The sequence below is a fragment of the Leopardus geoffroyi genome, chromosome B2, assembly GCF_018350155.1.
Source record: "Leopardus geoffroyi isolate Oge1 chromosome B2, O.geoffroyi_Oge1_pat1.0, whole genome shotgun sequence".
NCBI classification, from domain to species: Eukaryota; Metazoa; Chordata; class Mammalia; order Carnivora; family Felidae; genus Leopardus; species Leopardus geoffroyi.
In genome coordinates this window covers 25,914,502-25,933,055 of record NC_059332.1, presented here as the reverse complement: position 1 = coordinate 25,933,055, position 18,554 = coordinate 25,914,502, and the positions used below count along the sequence as shown (strand labels likewise).

The window sequence follows — 18,554 nt, the reverse complement described above, 5'->3', positions numbered from 1 at the left end:
CAACTGGGAGAGTTGTTTTCTCCACCTTGGGGCTGGCCAGTGTGCAAATGGATCTGGAGCCCCAAATAAATAGTATGACATCATTCTTTTAAGGTATGGGTTCTTAATGTCATGGGACTTTTAACGTGTCAGAACTTGTCATAAAAAAGAGTTTGTATTGAATTTACCAAGTCCACTTATTTGAATAATTTAGCTCATCAACCAAAAGATAAATAAAGTCCATGTTTATTTGTCAATATAATACATATATATGACTGTTATACATCTTTATAAGGCAAAGAAATACAGCTGAATTAAACTATGTTCAGAAATAAAAAATATACATGACAAATGCAGTCACCACATTGTGAATCCATTTTTATTTCTTATCTACACTACTAAACTTCATCGAAAGGACTCACTGACATCTATCGGATGGGACAAGTACAAAATACATACAATTCAAGATCGGAACACTCAGGTATTAGATGTTCTCTGCTCTCTTGAATAAGTAGTGGTTGAGTTATAAGCCTTCATGGAAGGTGAAACTACACACATAAAGATCACTTATGGAAAGTACACCTGACTGAAATGTATCTAGGAGACATACATAGACCTTCAAATGTGAGAGACTGTTGACTTCGTGCAAGGCAAGGAAGTTGCCTTCATCTGGAAATTGAGCATCTGATAGTCTCATAGTCCAGCTGCAAGTTTCCTTTAGGACAGCAAGCCATTTGCCTTTTGGAAATATAATTTTCATCCCAAAAAGGCTTCAGGGGAGCATTGTGATGGATAAGAAGATGGACTTTGATTCTAACTGAAGAAAAAGAGAAAGAAGTAAAAAAAAAAAATCAAAACAAAGCAAAAGCAAAATAGGGAGCATCATAGCTATTGAGAAGTGAGCCATGCAGCCTAGACCCATGCTGAACTTGCCAGCGGATAGAGAGCTGAACTGAGTTCACTGGGCATGCCTGCTCAGACCCCTGCTTTGCCCTCTTGCCTCACTTGCACAGATGAACTTTCCAAATGAGGTTCCCTCAGCTGGCCTGTAATCCTAACTAAGCAAGCACATGTAGGCATCCTGACACCATTTGCCTAATGCCTAGGGTGGGGGTACTAGGAGCAGAAGGAAGAATAAAGGAATGAAATAAAGAATAAGACCCTCATATCCCTAATATCAAATACATATTTTGATTTTAAAACAAGAAAAAAAATTCTACTCTAGTTTCCATAAAAATAGTGAAAATGTAATAATTCATGTATCTTCCAAAACACATTCACATCCAAGTATGCCACAACAATAGCAGCATGCCTATTTACATTTTTGAGGAAAGAAAGCAAAATAATGTCAAGTAAGACAAAAAGTAACTAAAAAACAAACACGAGAGTTACCCAATTTTGACTTGGAAATCTTTCCCCAAGGTAGTTCAGGTGAGAATCCATTTCAGATGCTTTTATGTAACAAATTAGGGCATGAGCTCTTTTCTCCCTGATTTTTTGAAATAGCAACAGGTTGTGGGTAAGTGTTGGTGTCTTACAAATTACAAAAGGGGCATGCTTTTTCTTTAATCCTTTGTGAGATTTGTTTCTCTCTAGGCAGTGGGAAGTGCCACATCAGTGCTTTAATTTCCTCTGTTTTCTAAAGCAATGGCTACTGCCTAATGCGAGTGAGTGAAGCCATAACGTCCATTAAGTGGGTGGGGGAGAAGTACAGCCTATCAAGTCCTAATGACTTCTTGGAAAAATTGATCACAATAGCCCAAGTCTCGCCAGACTCAGCTTCTCTGGTCCATGCTTGCATCTGGTTTGATTCCTCTGCTGTGCAAAGCCCCCTTTCCCATCAAAGTGGCAATCTACCAAGTTACCAGTGCTTGCTGGAGCAGCCACACATGGGTGTGGAGGGAGGGAACAGGATGAGCAGGAGACCGAAAATCTCCCATTTCACTGTAACTGTAGACTGTAATAATCAACTCTGCGATGCAAACTATCCTCAGCTCTCATATAAAAGGCACCCCGCTGGCACGGGGATACCTCCCCATCCAAATGTGGAAATTCAACTCCAAATTCAAAGGAGATTCGTTTTTAAAGTAGAGTCTCCTTTCTAAACCTCTTTTTAAAAAAATCACACCCACTGACTGCAGGGTCATTAGTGGATTAATTTGTCAAAGAAATCGTTCCTTCATTTGGCCTAAGCTGCCTGTCCCACGTGTGTTGGGGTCTGGTGAAAGCTTCTCTGCCAGCGTGAGTCAGGATGAGAGCTGGATGCAAAAGATCTCCTGCTCTATCTGGTAGAGATTCCACACCACAGGACAGAAAACGCCCTTCCATGAGGGGTTTCAAATCAGACCCTTGCGTCTTATTTAGCATTTGAGTGAATGCCAGCTCTCTGTGGTCTGAGTATTAATGCATGCACTGACTTGTATTTTTCCAGCCTCAATGAATACCATCAGCTAAAGATAGCACAGTAATATAACACTTCAGTCACAAGGCTTTGTTGTGTTTTTGTGTGTGTGTGTGTACGTGTTTGTTTTTTTTAAGGAAACCAAATTAACCATTTTAAGCACAGTCACATAACAGGAACAGGAGAAAACCAACCTTGGATAAATGCATAGGCCAAAGGAAAAAAGAAATGCATCATAATGTAAGAGCAAAGCTAGAAAGGAGTCAGTTTTATAGCTAGCATGACCACTAAATTGGCATATGGTCCTAACTAAATTACATTACATTTTCTTCTGTCTCTACTTCCCTTTTACCTTACACATGAGAATAAGAACATTGCACATTTAGTTATTCATGGGCATGCTATAAGCATCCACTAGGTGCATATGAGCAATAATGGAGAAAAGTCAATGCCAATTAAAACTGCCCTCACTAACATGGCCATCAAGTCACTCTTATTTCATGTCACTGCTATTGTGACTACCAGAGCCTAGAATGATTTACAGCTAAAAATAAAGACATTATTATAGCTGATTTCAACACAGGAGTTATTTGGAAATGGGAAATATGAGGAAAACTTAAGAGGCTGAATAGTGAGCTTGATGCTGGATGTGTAATAGGAATTTAGTGTGGCTTTGTGTGGCCTCCTCTTCGTAAAGAAACGACGCACATGTTTCACCCTTGAGAGGCCCGATGCCCTTCTGTGCTGTATACGGTCAGGCTCATGTCCATTATTAAATATCTGTAATGAAATGCCACATGAGCTCCGGAGCAAGCAGAAGCTTCCAACTGGAAGTTATTCTCATATCCAAAGAGTGAGCAGCAGTGTTCCCCTCACCGTTGATTTCTGGATGTTCTTTCTTCACAACCACTGAGCCATGTGAGACTCCACGTAGGTGAGATTACCGGTCTTCAGAAATGCTGGAATTTACCCAGAAGCCTGAGTGCTATTTCCCGAGTCATTGCAACACTGGAAGCAAAGCACTGTCCTTCCTTGGCATGCACACGGCCCATGTCTCATTGGTAATGGCCGCATGAGGAAAGTTCTTGTGACTATCAACATTTTTCCAAAGGTTGTAATTCCAAAGACTAACCATAAACAGATACCTCTTGCTCCACCTGTGAAAACTAGAGCATTTCATGCAAGCAAATGTACAATCAGAAGACAGCAGGGAGTGTCTTGTGAAATGCACGTCACGCATTTGAAAGTAGAATCAGCTACTCAGAAGAAACTGATGGACTAGGAGAAAGTTCAGGATATATGGAAGATATAACGTCTGATGCCTCTTGCCTCGGGATTCAAAAACAGTTTGTGTTCCAGAAAGTAAATTATTTATCAGTTGGATTCACCTGATTTCAGACCAAATAAAAATAATAGAGTCTGAGAAACTAAATGCTCAAGCGTGCAAAAGACAGAATTTTTTTTCTGGCGATATGATGGCCCCCTTTGAAAGGCATAGTTTAAGGACTGGAAGCAGTTTTCTCCCTCTAAGTGTATCCTCCAGATTTAAATGTCTCAAATAAATGTCCGGTATGATTGCTCTAATAAGCTGAGAAAGAGAAGAAATAATGTACCCCCTACCCCAGTGTCTAAAATCAAAAATTAAAAATTGAAAACTCAAGATGGCAGGGAAGCATCTTTCCCGTTGTGCACTACCATGGGGTCTGGGGAGTTGAGGAAAGGGATGCAGGGCTTGTCTGCATCCCCTGGGACCACAGGACTAGGTGTCCCCCTTAACTGAGTGCTCAGAGTTCAAGTGCAGAGGCTCCACCGCCCCCCCCAGGGCCACCCGTCATCACAGGGGTCAAGGCATCAGAACTGCTGATTTTTCCAAAAATCTTCTCAAAGCAGCAGCAACCGCAGCAGTTTTCCTGCAAAGCAAACAAAATATGACTCTTGTTAATTCAGCAGGGCTTTTAAAATTGTAATTAGTTGGTTGTGCGCCTTAGGAAAACCACACATGATTTTTTTTATAATGTATGTGTGCATGTGAGAGAAAAAAAGAAACCCCTTGCAGGATTCCACTGCTTACCCGAGTTGGGTTTTTTTTTTTCAGTTTATGCAAGATATTTTCGTACTATTTGCAAGATCGAAGGACAAGGCCTCTTTGTTTCATGTAAGGCACAGCCAGCTCCCCAGCTGCTACCACACCATCCATTCTGTCAGCCTGACCCCGCATCAAAGTAAGGCCACAGATTGCGCGTGGGAAAGATTTTCATTTGCTTTATGACCACGTTTGACATAGGCCCGCACAGGGTTTGCTGCCCTACATCAAACTCTGAGAAGGTGTCCTAAATTCATGGCTCTGAGAAAGTGTCCTAAATTCATAGTTCACGGGTTGGCAAAAGATGGAACGGAAACACAAAACGAAATGCCACCAGGTTGATTTTTAGCGTATTTCCTCAATGCATCAAAAAACCTCTAACAAATTGCAGGAGATTTATATGCCTCAATCGACATGATAGATCCTGCCTTATTCACAGGGCCTGGAAGTCATTCTTTTTCCACAGGAATAATCTTCAACCACCAGATTTTAAAAATCAATATTATCACAAAGTTGGTTTTACTCACTAGTAAAGCTTGCCAAAAACCCCATCTTATCCTGGCAGGAAATACTATAAAAAATGACTTAAAAAAAATTCTTCTCAAATGAGGCTGCTCTCAGAGTTAATGTCTTAAGCTTACATTTTAATTTGAAAAAAAAAAAGAGTAAAAAGGGTAAACTGGGAGGCACCCACATCCCATGGACCTTAAACAATGCTTCCCAGGCCTGCAGTGCAACCAAGGTGAAATTCTGTGGCCCACTGGAACTGAGGTCCCCAGAGAGGAAGGCAGCCAGCCCAAGGGATCGTCTGGAGGCAGACCTGACCACACTCAAAGTTCTCATCAAGCAATTCAACAAAGACAGTAGCTAACTGTGCCAGTGTCATCAGCTCCAATGTTTTGTCCTCCACATAACTGTCACTGCTTGGGCTGCTACTGGCCTACATTGCCTTGGGTTCAAAGGACCAACGTGGCATGGAAGGATTCTACTGCCTCCCACTACCATTTCCTCCTCTTTCTCTCCCTGCCAGCCCTTGGTGACAGGCATGCCTTGCAGTGCAACCTCCAGTCACCCAATGAATTCATTCCTACCAGGCCTCAAAAGTGACTCCAGTGCTTAGGGTGGGAAGGCAGTTTGTGGCAAACCCTTGAGGTTTGTGGTCACCGGAGACAAAATTGCTGGGGGATGGAGGGAGGGAGAGTTCCCCACAGACTCTGGTGCCCACCACTCACGGGTGAAGGCCAGGCTGTACCTCAGTGAGCCTGACCACCCAGGCCTGGGAGCAGGGAGCGTCCTTCCTTTCTCCACATTATCACAAGGCACACAGCTACCTTCTACTCTTCCAAAAACTTTACCATCCTTGCTATCTTTGACCCATGATAGTGGCCTTTGTAAGTAGGAAGCACAAGCCTTCCTGCTGATGCTTCATAGATTTCTACATAAGTGGTAGACTGGGAAGGAATGACCCTTACACCAAAGGCTGAGTGCTTTCCTAACTCTGGCCTGGGACTTTTATTATGATACACTGACTTATTTCTACCCGATCTTATTCTACAAAAGATTTCAAGGCAGCTTGCAAGAATATAGAGTCAAACAGACAAACAAAAACCTCAGGACCAGAGTAAATACAAATGAGAATAAAAGAGTAAGACCAGCAGGCAGCAAGAATGCAGACTCACAAGTCATCAGTCCTACACATTTGTTAAAATTGAGCGGTAACAGTGGCCATGGACTTACTGCCCCAAGTGAGAGAACTGGCTTGCTGGAGGGTAAATGGCCCCCCAACAAGGACATATATGTTGAGATTTCTAAAAGTTCTCTGTAATAAGTACAAGGCCTTAGGCTTCTCCTTTAGGGCATAAATTAAGCTAGCTTTTGATTCAATCAAAAGTATTCATGTGTAAATCCATCTCTTAATAATTCTGACAAAATTCTAAGCAGGGTACAGTCTGTGTATGAAGTGGTATGGTTCCTCCAGCTCCAAGACTGGGCCAATGCCAGGAAGCAGTTCAGGAAAGAAAAACAAGCATGGGCTTTAAATTCAGAGACACCTGAGAAGTCATGCTGTACCATTTACGTGACTTTGGGGGAGTTATTTAAATTTTTTTTTTCAACGTTTATTTATTTTTGGGACAGAGAGAGACAGAGCATGAACGGGGGAGGGGCAGAGAGAGAGGGAGACACAGAATTGGAAACAGGCTCCAGGCTCTGAGCCATCAGCCCAGAGCCCGACGCGGGGCTCGAACTCACGGACCGCGAGATCGTGACCTGGCTGAAGTCGGACGCTTAACCGACTGCGCCACCCAGGCGCCCCTGGGGGAGTTATTTAGTGTGTGGGTCTCGAGACTGGTTTCCCCATCAACACAAAAAAGGTATTACTTCTTCTGATCCCAATTGTAAGGACTACCAGAGATGGTTTTGTTCAATTACTGGCACCTACTGAGATAATTATCAAGTACCTACTATGTGCCAGGCCCTGGTATCCAGGCTTTGCATGGATTATCTTGTTGGAGCCACTCAACAAGCATAGGAAGTAAGACTATCCCCAACCCACAAAACAGGAAATTGAGGTTTCTGTGCTAGAAAATGGCAGAGCCAGGCTGCACACACAGCAGTCCAAAATTGGAGCCCTCCCCCTTAGCAGAAACACTGCCCTGCTTCCCACATAGTCAGTGCAACACACATTTGGTTTCTTTCTTGCTACTCCCTCTTAAGGCTTGCACAACATCTCTTTAGAAAGACCTGAGACCAACCTTTCAAATGGGCACCTTCCATGGACTATTTGGTCACAAGGTCCTTCGCATTAGAGCAGCAATTCTTCTTCTTCTAGGGAAATCACAAGACATTTGAAGAAGAATTAGAACTTTAGAATTAGAATATATATATATATATATATATATATATATATATATATAATTTCATTCCTCACTTCTGATATGAGAACACCTGAAGAGTCAATAACTTCCTACTGGTTGAAAATGCACTTCAAGAGATGTTCTAGAAGCCTAAACTGTTCATGACCCTCCAACAGATGCATTGAACCACCTTCAGGGACCAGCTTGAGCATTCCCCACTTTCCCCTGTCATCACTACCTTTCCTCTCAGAGTCAGAAACAAAGAGCTGAGCACCTAATGACACTTCATTTTTATGTGTGTGTTTGGTCAAAACTCCCTTCCACAAATATTCATGTTGACAAAGCTTGAGGGTCAAGACTGAGACCAGATGAGGACAAAAATGAGTCAGATACAACTTCTGCTTCTTCCAAAAGTTTTCAAGCGTTATTTAAGTGCCACAAGAGATGTTCAAGAAGACAAAAAAAGCACCTCCAGTTTGGGGGTTGAAAAGAACCATCTTAAAGGAGGTGGCATTTAAAGTAGGTCTCAGGCACTCACTAGGCTTTGGGCTGATCTGGAAGCAGTAGCAAAGACAGGATGGGACACCTGATATCAGGGCATGTCAGAGCAGGCTGGACGGTTGGGTGTGTTAGTTTGGTGTGCACGATGGGGAATACTGGAAGAATTTATGGTGTGGGAGTAATATGATCAGAGTGTCATTAATGAAATAATGATTTGGTGAATTAGAAAAGAGATGGGTAGATATGAAATATCAGCTCCTACAGTATTTTATTAGTTCAGCATATTGGAAAAAGGGCAAGAGCTGAGGTTGTAACACTGGGATTGGGAAGGAAAGGTAGAGGCTTATTAGTTCTGGCAGAAAAGAAACAATGTCATATTTGTTCATTTTTCTTTCCTCCAGGCCCAACACATTTATTAAGCCTGCAGTAGGTGCTTGATGGGTTCTAATAGATTTGTAATTTGGGAATGCTTTGTTCCACTCAAGCTGAGAGCTGTTTCTGATGGAAGGTGGTTTATGTATGGATGGTTGGCAATGTAAGAGCATAATACAGAAGGCAGAGAGCTACAGGGCTTTAATTCCTAAGGAAAAATCCTTTTTAAATTTACTGACTGATTATAAGCATGTTTAGTGGTTAATAAATTGTAAGTGTTTTAAGCATGAAACAATTAAAAGAGATAAATAAAAGTTTATAAAAGGCTTTTAAAATATAGTTTCAATTTGAATAGTAAATAGTTTGGGGTAAGAGTTAAATGTTCAACATAAAGTTACATTTGATTTTATAAAACATATCAGAACCAAGATTATTCCAAAAATGAATCTTCTGGAAAAATCTAGTCTCAATATTTCTTTAAAAATAAAATACACTAAGCTTGAATACTGGCTTTCAAGAACACCAAAAATGTACTGTACAGGAAGAGTTCTGGAAATATCATCAGGCCTCCTTTGCCCAGAAGCCCATTATCCAGCAGGATAGTAGAGTAGTGAAGCTCTGCCCAGGTTCCAGAGCCTGCCTGTCTACACTGGGGAGCTAGCTCCTTCACTTCCTCCTGGTGAGATCCTGGACAAGTACCCCTGTCTTCAGTTTCCTTACCTATATGAGGATAATAACAACACCTGTTTCAGAGAACTGGTATGTGGATTAAATGAATTATTTTTTGTAAAGCAGTGAGAACAGTGCCTGGCACAGTGCCATATAATTATAACTTTAATGATAACTGACTAGATTTATACAGTGGAATTTGTAATTTTTTTTCAAATCTCCATCGTTCTTGAAATATCAATTTACCTAGGTACCAACAGTTGGATAGAATAACAAAAAGGTGATTTTTGCTGTTGTTATATGGTTTAAAAAATATTTTAAGCACTTTTTAAACTGTATAATGTCATTAATTATCTGTTGTGGTTTCCATATTGTCCTACCACGTCAAAGTGTTATTTGGACACCAATAAGCTTGGATAAAAATACATTGGTGGAAAATTGGCCCAAAATAGGTTGGTAACCCTAATAAGCAGTTTATGTAGTCTGGGTGAGGTACCAACTAGGTAAAAAGTCTATTTTTATTTGACATCAGTACCAATTATCAAGGAAAGGTATATTCAGACACAAATAAAACTCAGCACTGATGCTGAATTTAGAAGTAAAGTTAATTTCAATAAAAACTGGATGTGGAAAAAATGAGTACCTGAAGCATAGTCATTCCAAGGTTTGTTGGTCACTGAAAAAGCTCCATTCCAAAACCCTGAGGAGTAGGGAGGATGGGGTGCAGAGATGGAGGAAATGAAAGTGTATCAAACGCATATGACTCCAGGGCATGATGGCAGCCATCTTAACCATGCTCATGTCAGACCTTCCCTGACAAGGCCCGAAGGCACACATTGCTTCTTGCCTCTCCCTACATCTTGGCCAGGTAAACATCCTAAATGTTTAGTTGAGTTACTTAAATGTTACACTTTTGCTTCTGTGTTGTTTGTATAATACACAGGGATGTGGGTGGAGAAAGTCTGGAGGAGGCTGTTGTAGTAATTCAGATGAGGGGTGTCATGGGCCAGGATAACAAACGGGATGAACAAGGTTAGACAGATTCTAGAAGTAATTAGGGAAAATAATGTACAGAACTTGGATATAAATCAAATATGAGATGGGAGGATTGAGGGACAGGAAGGAAACAACAAAAATGCCCTCAGGTTTGGTTTAGGTCATTCAGTGGGGGGCCATTCTGGGAGAATGGTGGAGGAAGAAGTGAGATGGAAAAGATGAGATCAGTTTAGGACAGAGGATATCCAAGTGGAAATGTCAAGTGGATATATGCATCTGAAGCTTAGGGAAGGACTCTGTGCCAAAGGGACAGATGAGTTCTTGGACATAAATAGGAATTAAGGCAATAAATAGATTAGGAATCTTATTGTACGAAGTTATCACAGAGTGTGGGCTCAATTTTTGTCAACAAGTACTTAGGAAAAAAGGGAAAAAAGAGACAAACCTGGAAACAGATTCTTAACTATAGAGATCCAACTGAGGGTTGCTGGAAAGGAGATGGGTAGGGGGAAGGGTTAAATGAATGATGGGAATTAAGGAGGGCACTTGAGATGAGCACGGGCTGTTATATGTAAGTGATGAATCACTAAACTCTACTCCTGAAACTAATATTCCACTGTATGTTAACTAACTGGAATTTAAATAGAAACTTGAGGAGAAAAAAGATTAAAAACAACAACAACAACACACCAGTACTTAGGTCATCTTCATTCAGTCTTTGGTAAGAGTCTCCTTCACATAGATTTACATTGCTCTCTGGATCAACCTGAGTAGAGCAGTTTTTTGGTTCCCAGAGCATACTGAACCAGGTAAACACAAAAGTTAAAAATCTGAGTTCTGAATTAAGGAGGACTATTTATCCTGAATATACACTGACATGTATTTTCCAAAACATTATTTGTTTATATATTCTAGACTATGTATATAAGTATGTGTGCATAGTACAGTGATGTAATTTATTTTATAAGTATAATGATTGAATAATAAACACAATAGTTATGCTGAAAGTAATACTCTCCTAAACATCATATTTGACAAAACACAAACTGCTTAATAAAAGCATTTTAAGTAATTCAACACTAGCCCAAGATTTGAAGGCTGTGAGAAATGGAATGAGACGGAAACCCATATAAGGCTGGGATGCTTCTAGCCTCTGATTATCCAAAGATTGAGGTCAGTTAGAAAAGGAGAGGAAAAGCAACAAACCTTGGTTACCTGTGAAATGAGTCTGGAGTGGAGCTTGTGGTCTGACAGCCAGGGGTGCTTGAGAGCCTCACTTGCACTTATTCTCCAACTAAAGGGAGATTCAGAAGGCTGTTAGCAGAGATATACCAAATGAGGCCTGAATCTGCCATTCAACCTCAGCTCTGGCCGTTCCCTTTGGGAGACCAGATGGCCAAACGTCAAATTCACAGGCAATTCTACTTTCTCTGGAACTATCACTGATGATTGTAGGTTACCATCAAACCAGTCAGGGTAACAACAGTGGTTAGACAAGTGAGACAAATCATTCAAAATTCTTGTTATTAATTGAACATCTACTTTCAAATACAAGTAACCATTTTTCATGCAATGTTTGAGCTTCATGGATTGAATTTCTATCAGTCAATGGAAGAATAAATGTATACATACTACTGCAAGAGCAAAATGCTACAAGGATTCTTGATAATTGCAAGAGCAATTTATATATTAAAACTTTTGAATAACATGTAGCACTAATTTTTGAATTAAGACACTTTAAAGACTTAAATAGATAGAGAGTTAATATAAGTACTGAGACAGAGTACATTCGATACCTTTACAAAGAAACTATATCCTTTTGAGACAGCAAACATTTATACAGCTTAAAAAAATAACATGAGAAAGAACTATAGAGATTATATTATATTCTAATTCTAAATTTGGTAAACTTGTCTTGTGTGCTAATGTTTATCACATTAAACTAAATAAACTTTCAACATAAAAACTACAAGAGAGTGTAACAATCTGTAGTCTACTTCTGAAATTGTATCAAGAAAATAATTTCAAGCAGTCATGGAGCTTCAGTTTGTAGATTGCTTCAATAAAATTGTTTCATCAGATGACAAATATTTAAGTATAAGATTTGAAGAGATGATAAATCTTTACCATGAAGGAAAGTTTAATAACTTGGTGAGAGCGTCACCATTGGCAGGACCCAAAGCAGGCAGATGTAATGTTTCTTAAAACTCTTGACCTCTACCAACCTCAGAGGGTAGTGCTATTTTGTTGAATATTATACATTTTCAGTATTGGACCCCCAGAAGCATTCCAATAGCTGATAGTGCCCAAAAAATTATTATTTCTGCACTGTAATGTCAAACTTGTTAAAGTTGACTATTAAAAAGTTAACAATAACACAGTACTAATAATTAAATTCTTAATACATTTCAAGTTTATTTTTGTACATGGAAATGTATTCTATGAGAGTGGTATCAGGTGTTGGCCTTAGTTTCATCCAATAATAATCAGCCAGTTGTCATTCTGCCCAAATGTGCAATTGTCCCTCCCATGGTATTAATGTGACCCTCAGACTGAAGGAGGGGGCAGGACATGGTGCTGGAGGCCAAAAGGCCTCGCTCTGACTCTGCACTGCACTAGCTGTGTGATTGCTTCACTGCTCTCAGCCTCAATTTCCTCATTTAATCCAGAGGATTAAATCAGAAACACATAAAAATATATCTGTAAAATAGATTCTTAGTAAATGTGGATCTTAGCCACCAAAAACTTGACAGAGTTGACACCTTCTATCTGTTCACTGCCTGGTGTTCAGTCATCTACAAATAATAATAGTAACAACAGCTTTGTGCCTTTCCATTAAAGATAAAACCAATGTATTTTCATTACCCCTGTCCTCATACTGACACCACCAGCCTGGCTAAGTTCTCCTTATCCTTTAGGACTTAGTCCTGACCCTTTTCAATATACTCTAACTTTGCATTAACTGCATTGGGTTATATCTTTTTTAAAAATACCTATCTCTTAGATCATGTGTTACCTAAAGGCAGGGACTGGACTTTATACATCTGTTCTCAATGCCCCAGACACATTTCCTGGCGGATTATACATAAAATGCCTCCTTTGTGTCAGGCACTTTTCCAGACCCAATGCCCATGATACTTCTATAATCCCCTCTCCCCAAATACACCCTTCTATCTGTTCATGGTCATGTTTATTAATAACTTAAAAACAGTAGAGATAATAAAACAAGGAAACAAGTATTGTTGGCTTTGAAAATCTTAAATACTATTTACTAGTATATATTTTCGATACAAAACCATCTGGGGGCACCTGAGTGGCTCAGTCAGTTAAGCATCTCACTCATGATTTTGGCTCAGGTAATGATCTCATCATTTGCGAGTTCAAGCCCCACATCGGGCTCAATGCTGACAGTGCAGAGCCTGATTGGGATTCTCTCTCTCTCTCTCTCCCTCTCTCTCTCTCTCTGCCCCTGCTGTGCTCTTTCTCTCTCCCTCTTTCAAAATAAATAAAATAAACTTAAAAAAATCTGAAAGAGTGTTTTTGACTAGTTAATCACAATGTCCTTCCCCAACCATAATTCTAAAATGCAAGCACCTATATTTCAAAATCACTCTTCTTCATCCTCTGAATTTTGAATTAATGTGGTTTGAGCATGACAGAAAATATGAGACCATGTTATATATCACAGTTAAATGTACAGCCTTAGGGGAAGGTTGACATGACTATCAGTTCTGCCAATTACTGGCCATATGATCTTAGGAAAACTACTTAGAGTCTTATCCATAAAACAGTAATGACAATTCCAGCATCTTGGAGACGGATGGAGGTTAAAAAACATGTCTAGGGGCACCTGGGTGGCTCAGTTAGTCAAGCATCCAACCCTTGATTTTGGCTCAGGTCATGATCTCACGGACATGGGATCAAGCCCTTTCTTGGGCTTTGCACTGACAGTAAAGAGCCTGACTGGGATTCTCTCTCTTCTCTCTCTCTGCCCTTTCCCCATGTTCTCTCTCTCTCTCTCTCAAAATAAATAAATAAATAAACTTAAAAAAAAAAAAAAAGGCATGTCTATAAAGCACTTGGCACAGTCTGGCCCACAGTAGGTTCTCAAATGAAATGATAGTTAAGTGTTCACCTACACAGAGCCAGATACATGCTTTGTAGATGTGAAAGGGGTTATGGAAATAACTTATTCCAAACCCTTCATTTTGAGGCCTAGCAAGAGCCCCTAATTGCTACAGCCTCACTGAAAAAGGCAGAAGGAGGGAAGTTTTTGTAGCCCCTTTCAAGCCTCAGGACCAAACCAGTCCCAGACCTCAGTAAATGAGATTAAGAGCATCAAATTCCTTCCATTTACAACTTTGCACAGGCATCGGAGATGTCACTAAGGGAATTCAGGGATTATCTCACATGAATTGTGGTGGCATGTGCTTCCCTATTATCCCTCCTTCTTCCAGAGCCCGGAACAAACTTGGATTACCTCTTCTCCTTAATCAGAAGCTTGGAGATAAACTCTCTGGCTTCCTCTGAGATGTCCTGAAATTCTTCATCCTGTAAGTCCCACCTGCAGGCCAGGATGTTGTTCAGGGTCTCAGCATCATTGTCACCCAGGAAGGGGGACAATCCACTCAGTCTGTAAGACACAGGATCCAGAGTGGGCATTGTTTAAATAGCTTCAAATCCTTTACAGATAGTTGCTTTTTTGGGCTCTGTCATTTAAAACTGAGAGAAGGCAAATAACCTGATAATTAAACATAATTCTGTAATGTATTTTTGCAATCAAGAAAATGCTTACTCCCCCCACCCCAGCTCCTAATTCAACACCTGCAGCAATGGAGTCAGCAGCTACACTGAAATATGAATCTCTAAGGACAGCACAACTTCCTTTTTAAAGCATTTACAGCTGCTAAAGTCTGCCACACACTCAGAGGGCAAACACCAGAGCGTCACCCCCGAGGAATAAGGCTAGCTAGCATTAGTCATTTAGGAAATCAGGACACACGTTGTTTTTTAATGTTTTTTAATTACTTTTATGGCATTAGGTGGTGTCCTAAGAGTTAAAGTGATTACAAGTAGACATACATTTACTTTTTCAGGTGATGTGCAGGAAAATAATTTATTCCTTTCACCCACAGGATCCACAGAGCCTAGAAAGTGACTCAATATGGCACGATGCTATTTACTTTTAAAAGACCTGATTTAAGGTTTTTATTCATATTTGTGAGTGTCAGAGAGACTGGAGAACTGCTTACAGCATATAGGCAATGACGCCCACACTCCACATGTCAGTGGGAAAGGAAACAAAATCATAGTTCACAACTTCAGGAGCAAGAAATTCTGGGGTTCCAAAATTCACCTTCAGCTTCTCTCTGGGTTTGTATCTAGAATTTAGGAAACAAAGTGGAGGGATGGAGAAGGTCAATCAAAAGTCCACAATCATAGAAACTGAAAAGATGCAGTCTGTTAGACAAAATAACTTCAGCCAAACAGCAAATTTAAAATACACAGACTTTAAAGGAAATCACATATTTAATAAATAGTGTTAAAAAATTGTAAAAAAAAATTCCAGTAGTTTAAGAGTAATAATTCATACTCTAAAGCCTTAATAATCTAAAACAGTGGTGGGAAAAGCCAGTCAGAATAATTAGAACACCTGAATTATAACAAAAGGAAAACTGATAAAATCTTTGACGTGTCAATGGCTTGAATAAGCCCATATTAATGAATAAATGAAATGCAATAATTTACAATCATTTTATATTCAACATTAATGTGCTGAAGTTTACGTAAACTCTTTGTTCACTTAAGAAGCTTATGTATACCAGAAACTTTTGCCATCTTGTTTACACTACCTATTTTTTAAAGTAAATCTTCTCTTTACAGATAGAACAATTATAAAAGACTAAGAGCAAATTACAAATTCTAAATTAATGTCTTCAAATTTAATAACTTTACTGTATTAGATTTTAAGTTTTTTATATTTTTTTCTTACATGCACTATAGAAACTTCTAAACATTCCAATTCCAAAATCAGCAAGGTAAGGCTGGGATATAATTTTTGTTAAGTTAATCCTAAATAACAGTATAAAACCAAGAGGTATATCAGATTTATCTTTGCAAAGAAAGGGCATCCATCATGCTCCCTACCTTCATTCATGTACCTATGTCCAAATACACATACCTTCTGGCCAATCCAAAATCAATAATTTTTATTTGTTTAGCATCCCGATTCACACACAGGATATTCTCAGGCTGCCAGGAGAAAGAGACACATTAGCAATGAAAACAACCATCATTCACTCAAATTGTCCTCGAACCACAACTAAAAATACAACGATGCTCAGGAAAAACATATCAGGCCTTTCACTTTGGGGCTGGCTTGTCTGTGTGGGTATTTTCTCCTTTAATTATGTGGTGGATGAGGTTGTGGGTACCCTGCCAACCTTGCATTACCCTGACTGTCCCTCTCCCTGGTTCTGCAGTTTACCATAATGTGTGAGTTCAGTCAGAGGCCTCCTTGAGGAAAGAAAGACAAGGGGGCTGCTTCAGTACCTTTCAAATGGACTGGTGGAGGCTGTCTCAGACTTGACATCTGCCCCCCTAAAATTATTAAGTATGAATTTCCCCTTCTTGGAGGAATATCTTTCCCAAGGATTTATGAGTTCCAGGAGAAATGGCCTGATTCATTTAAACAGCCACACTGAGTATGCAATATAACGTGAACACTCCTGACCTCCAGATTTTCCCTTTGTGCTTACTCTTTGAGAAAGTCATGTGTAAGAGAACGGCTTCCCCCCCCCCCCCGCCTTCATTCTTCATTCTCAGCAATTCCAAAGTTTTGCTGAGTTTTTTCTCAATGCCTAAACCCTTGACTAAGTGTTCCCTTGGAGTTTGACTCTGGATAGACTTTGCTCTGCCAATCCAACTGTCTTGGGTGAAGAGGGAGAAGCGTAGATAGTAGCACTGCATGGAACTAAGCGTTTATAGAATGTCTTACAAGTGTGTCTGTATTTGTTAAGTCTGGAAAACTGAGGTCTGAGAAAAATAAGGAATTTCATTTAAAGTCAAGGTCAGCCAGGGTGCCTGGGAAGCTCCGTCAGTTAAGCGTCTGATTTCAGCTCAGTTCATGATCTCATGGTTCATCAGTTCAAGCCCACATCAGGCTCTGCGCTGACAATGTGGAACCTGCTTAGGATTCTCTCTCTCTCTCTGCCCCTCCTGTGCTCCTTCTCTCTCTTTCTCTCTTTCTCAAAGTAAATAAACTTCTAAAAAATTAAAAAAGTAATAAAGTCAAGGTCATCCATAAAAAAAGAAATAAAGTTTTCAAAGAATTGCCTGAAACTCTCAAGGTCTAATTCCAACTCTTTCCTAAGAGCTGGGGTGCATTAGCTGAGTTGCTGAATCCCCTATGTCCTTTTAGGTGGCATCATGGCTGTCCCTCCCCTGTTTGTCTGGGTGGAGAGTAGGTTCAAATGAGATCAGAAACTAAGCACTTTATGAAATGATGTAGTAGTGTCTCCTTATCAATATTCAATGGTCCGTTTGGTTGACATAATGTCTTTGGAGGCCCTTTTCTAAAATATCTCTAAAACTGATGCCTACAAGTAAAAGCTATTTATAGAGAATTGATGCTACATAAGAACATTTGGTTTCATGCTCAAATAACTGATCAATCATGTATAAAGCTGCTCAGTTGTCAAAGAATACTGTGACATAAAAATATGTTTGCTGAATGTAAAGGAACAGTTTTGAGGATACTTCAAAAAGTCAAATTTTTTCTAATTATTAAATTAAAGCATATTCATTGAATGAGATTTGTGAAACACAGAAAAATATAAAGAAGACCATTTTTAAGTCACCTTTAATCTCTCCTCCATGGTAACAATAATTCTTAATATTTTTGGCCATTTTCTTTCCAAGGAGACTTCTGCAAGGGATGAGTGGTCCTTAATGACCCACCCAGCTTTTGCCTTTACTATTATCTTTACCTACAAGCCATAACTAAAATTGCCCATTGCAAGTCCTCAATCAATGTTATGAAGCCACATACAGAGCTGTTTGACTTATGATAGGTCAAGTCCTAGTTTCAGTTGCCAATCAAATCCCTTTAGGGATATCTGCAGAATATCTACACTCATTGAAAATGCTTCATGAAAATACACATTACAGAACTCAGTTTGTAGCCAAGGGCTTTGCTAATGATTTTTAACCTATGACATTGTCTTTTATAGACCACTTCCTCCTGCCCTGTGAATAGGAGAGGTAGTGCACATAAATCAAGACAGTGAGGGAAGCCAAATTATAAGAAGAGAGGACCATGGAAGCCGACTTAAGGAAGTTAGATTTGTTTAGCTCTACAATCCCCTATGACTTGCAATAGATGGTATGTTCTATAGAATATGTATTTTATATCATGGTCATGTTGTGCAAACAGGGAAATGAGAAAATGATTGAGCCACACAAGAAGAAGCAACTTATGATACTTAGCCCCAATATTAGAACTGATCAGAGTTATTGAGCTTGGGTCTTTCACTGGTTGTAACTATGTATAGTCCAATTCTAGGCACTTCATAATAGGAAAGAGATCAAAAGGGAAGGGTCATTAAATAAAAGAAGAAAGGAAGGTGGCTTGGCTCCCTGCTGTTCACATAGGCTCCCCACTATGTCCATCATAATGCCACCAGCCTTCTCTGCTCCT

At 39.7% G+C, this 18,554-nt stretch overlaps 1 protein-coding gene across 4 annotated transcripts in view; it reads right to left on the bottom strand.

The window, feature by feature from the left end:
* Positions 1-209: 209 nt before the first annotated feature.
* Positions 210-18,554, bottom strand: part of MYLK4 (myosin light chain kinase family member 4) — an 87,696-nt gene continuing 69,351 nt past the window's right edge. For 3 of the 4 annotated variants that reach the window (XM_045497601.1, XM_045497605.1, XM_045497604.1), the window contains 6 exons: positions 16,038-16,108; positions 15,109-15,237; positions 14,337-14,489; positions 11,063-11,150; positions 7,217-7,289; positions 210-4,290 (listed from right to left, as the gene is read on the bottom strand). In XM_045497601.1, the coding sequence (XP_045353557.1) occupies positions 7,242-7,289; positions 11,063-11,150; positions 14,337-14,489; positions 15,109-15,237; positions 16,038-16,108 (489 nt within the window). In that variant the 3' untranslated portion in view covers positions 210-4,290; positions 7,217-7,241. The remainder of the gene's footprint in view (positions 4,291-7,216; positions 7,290-11,062; positions 11,151-14,336; positions 14,490-15,108; positions 15,238-16,037; positions 16,109-18,554) is intronic. The other variant, XM_045497603.1, reaches the window with a different exon arrangement.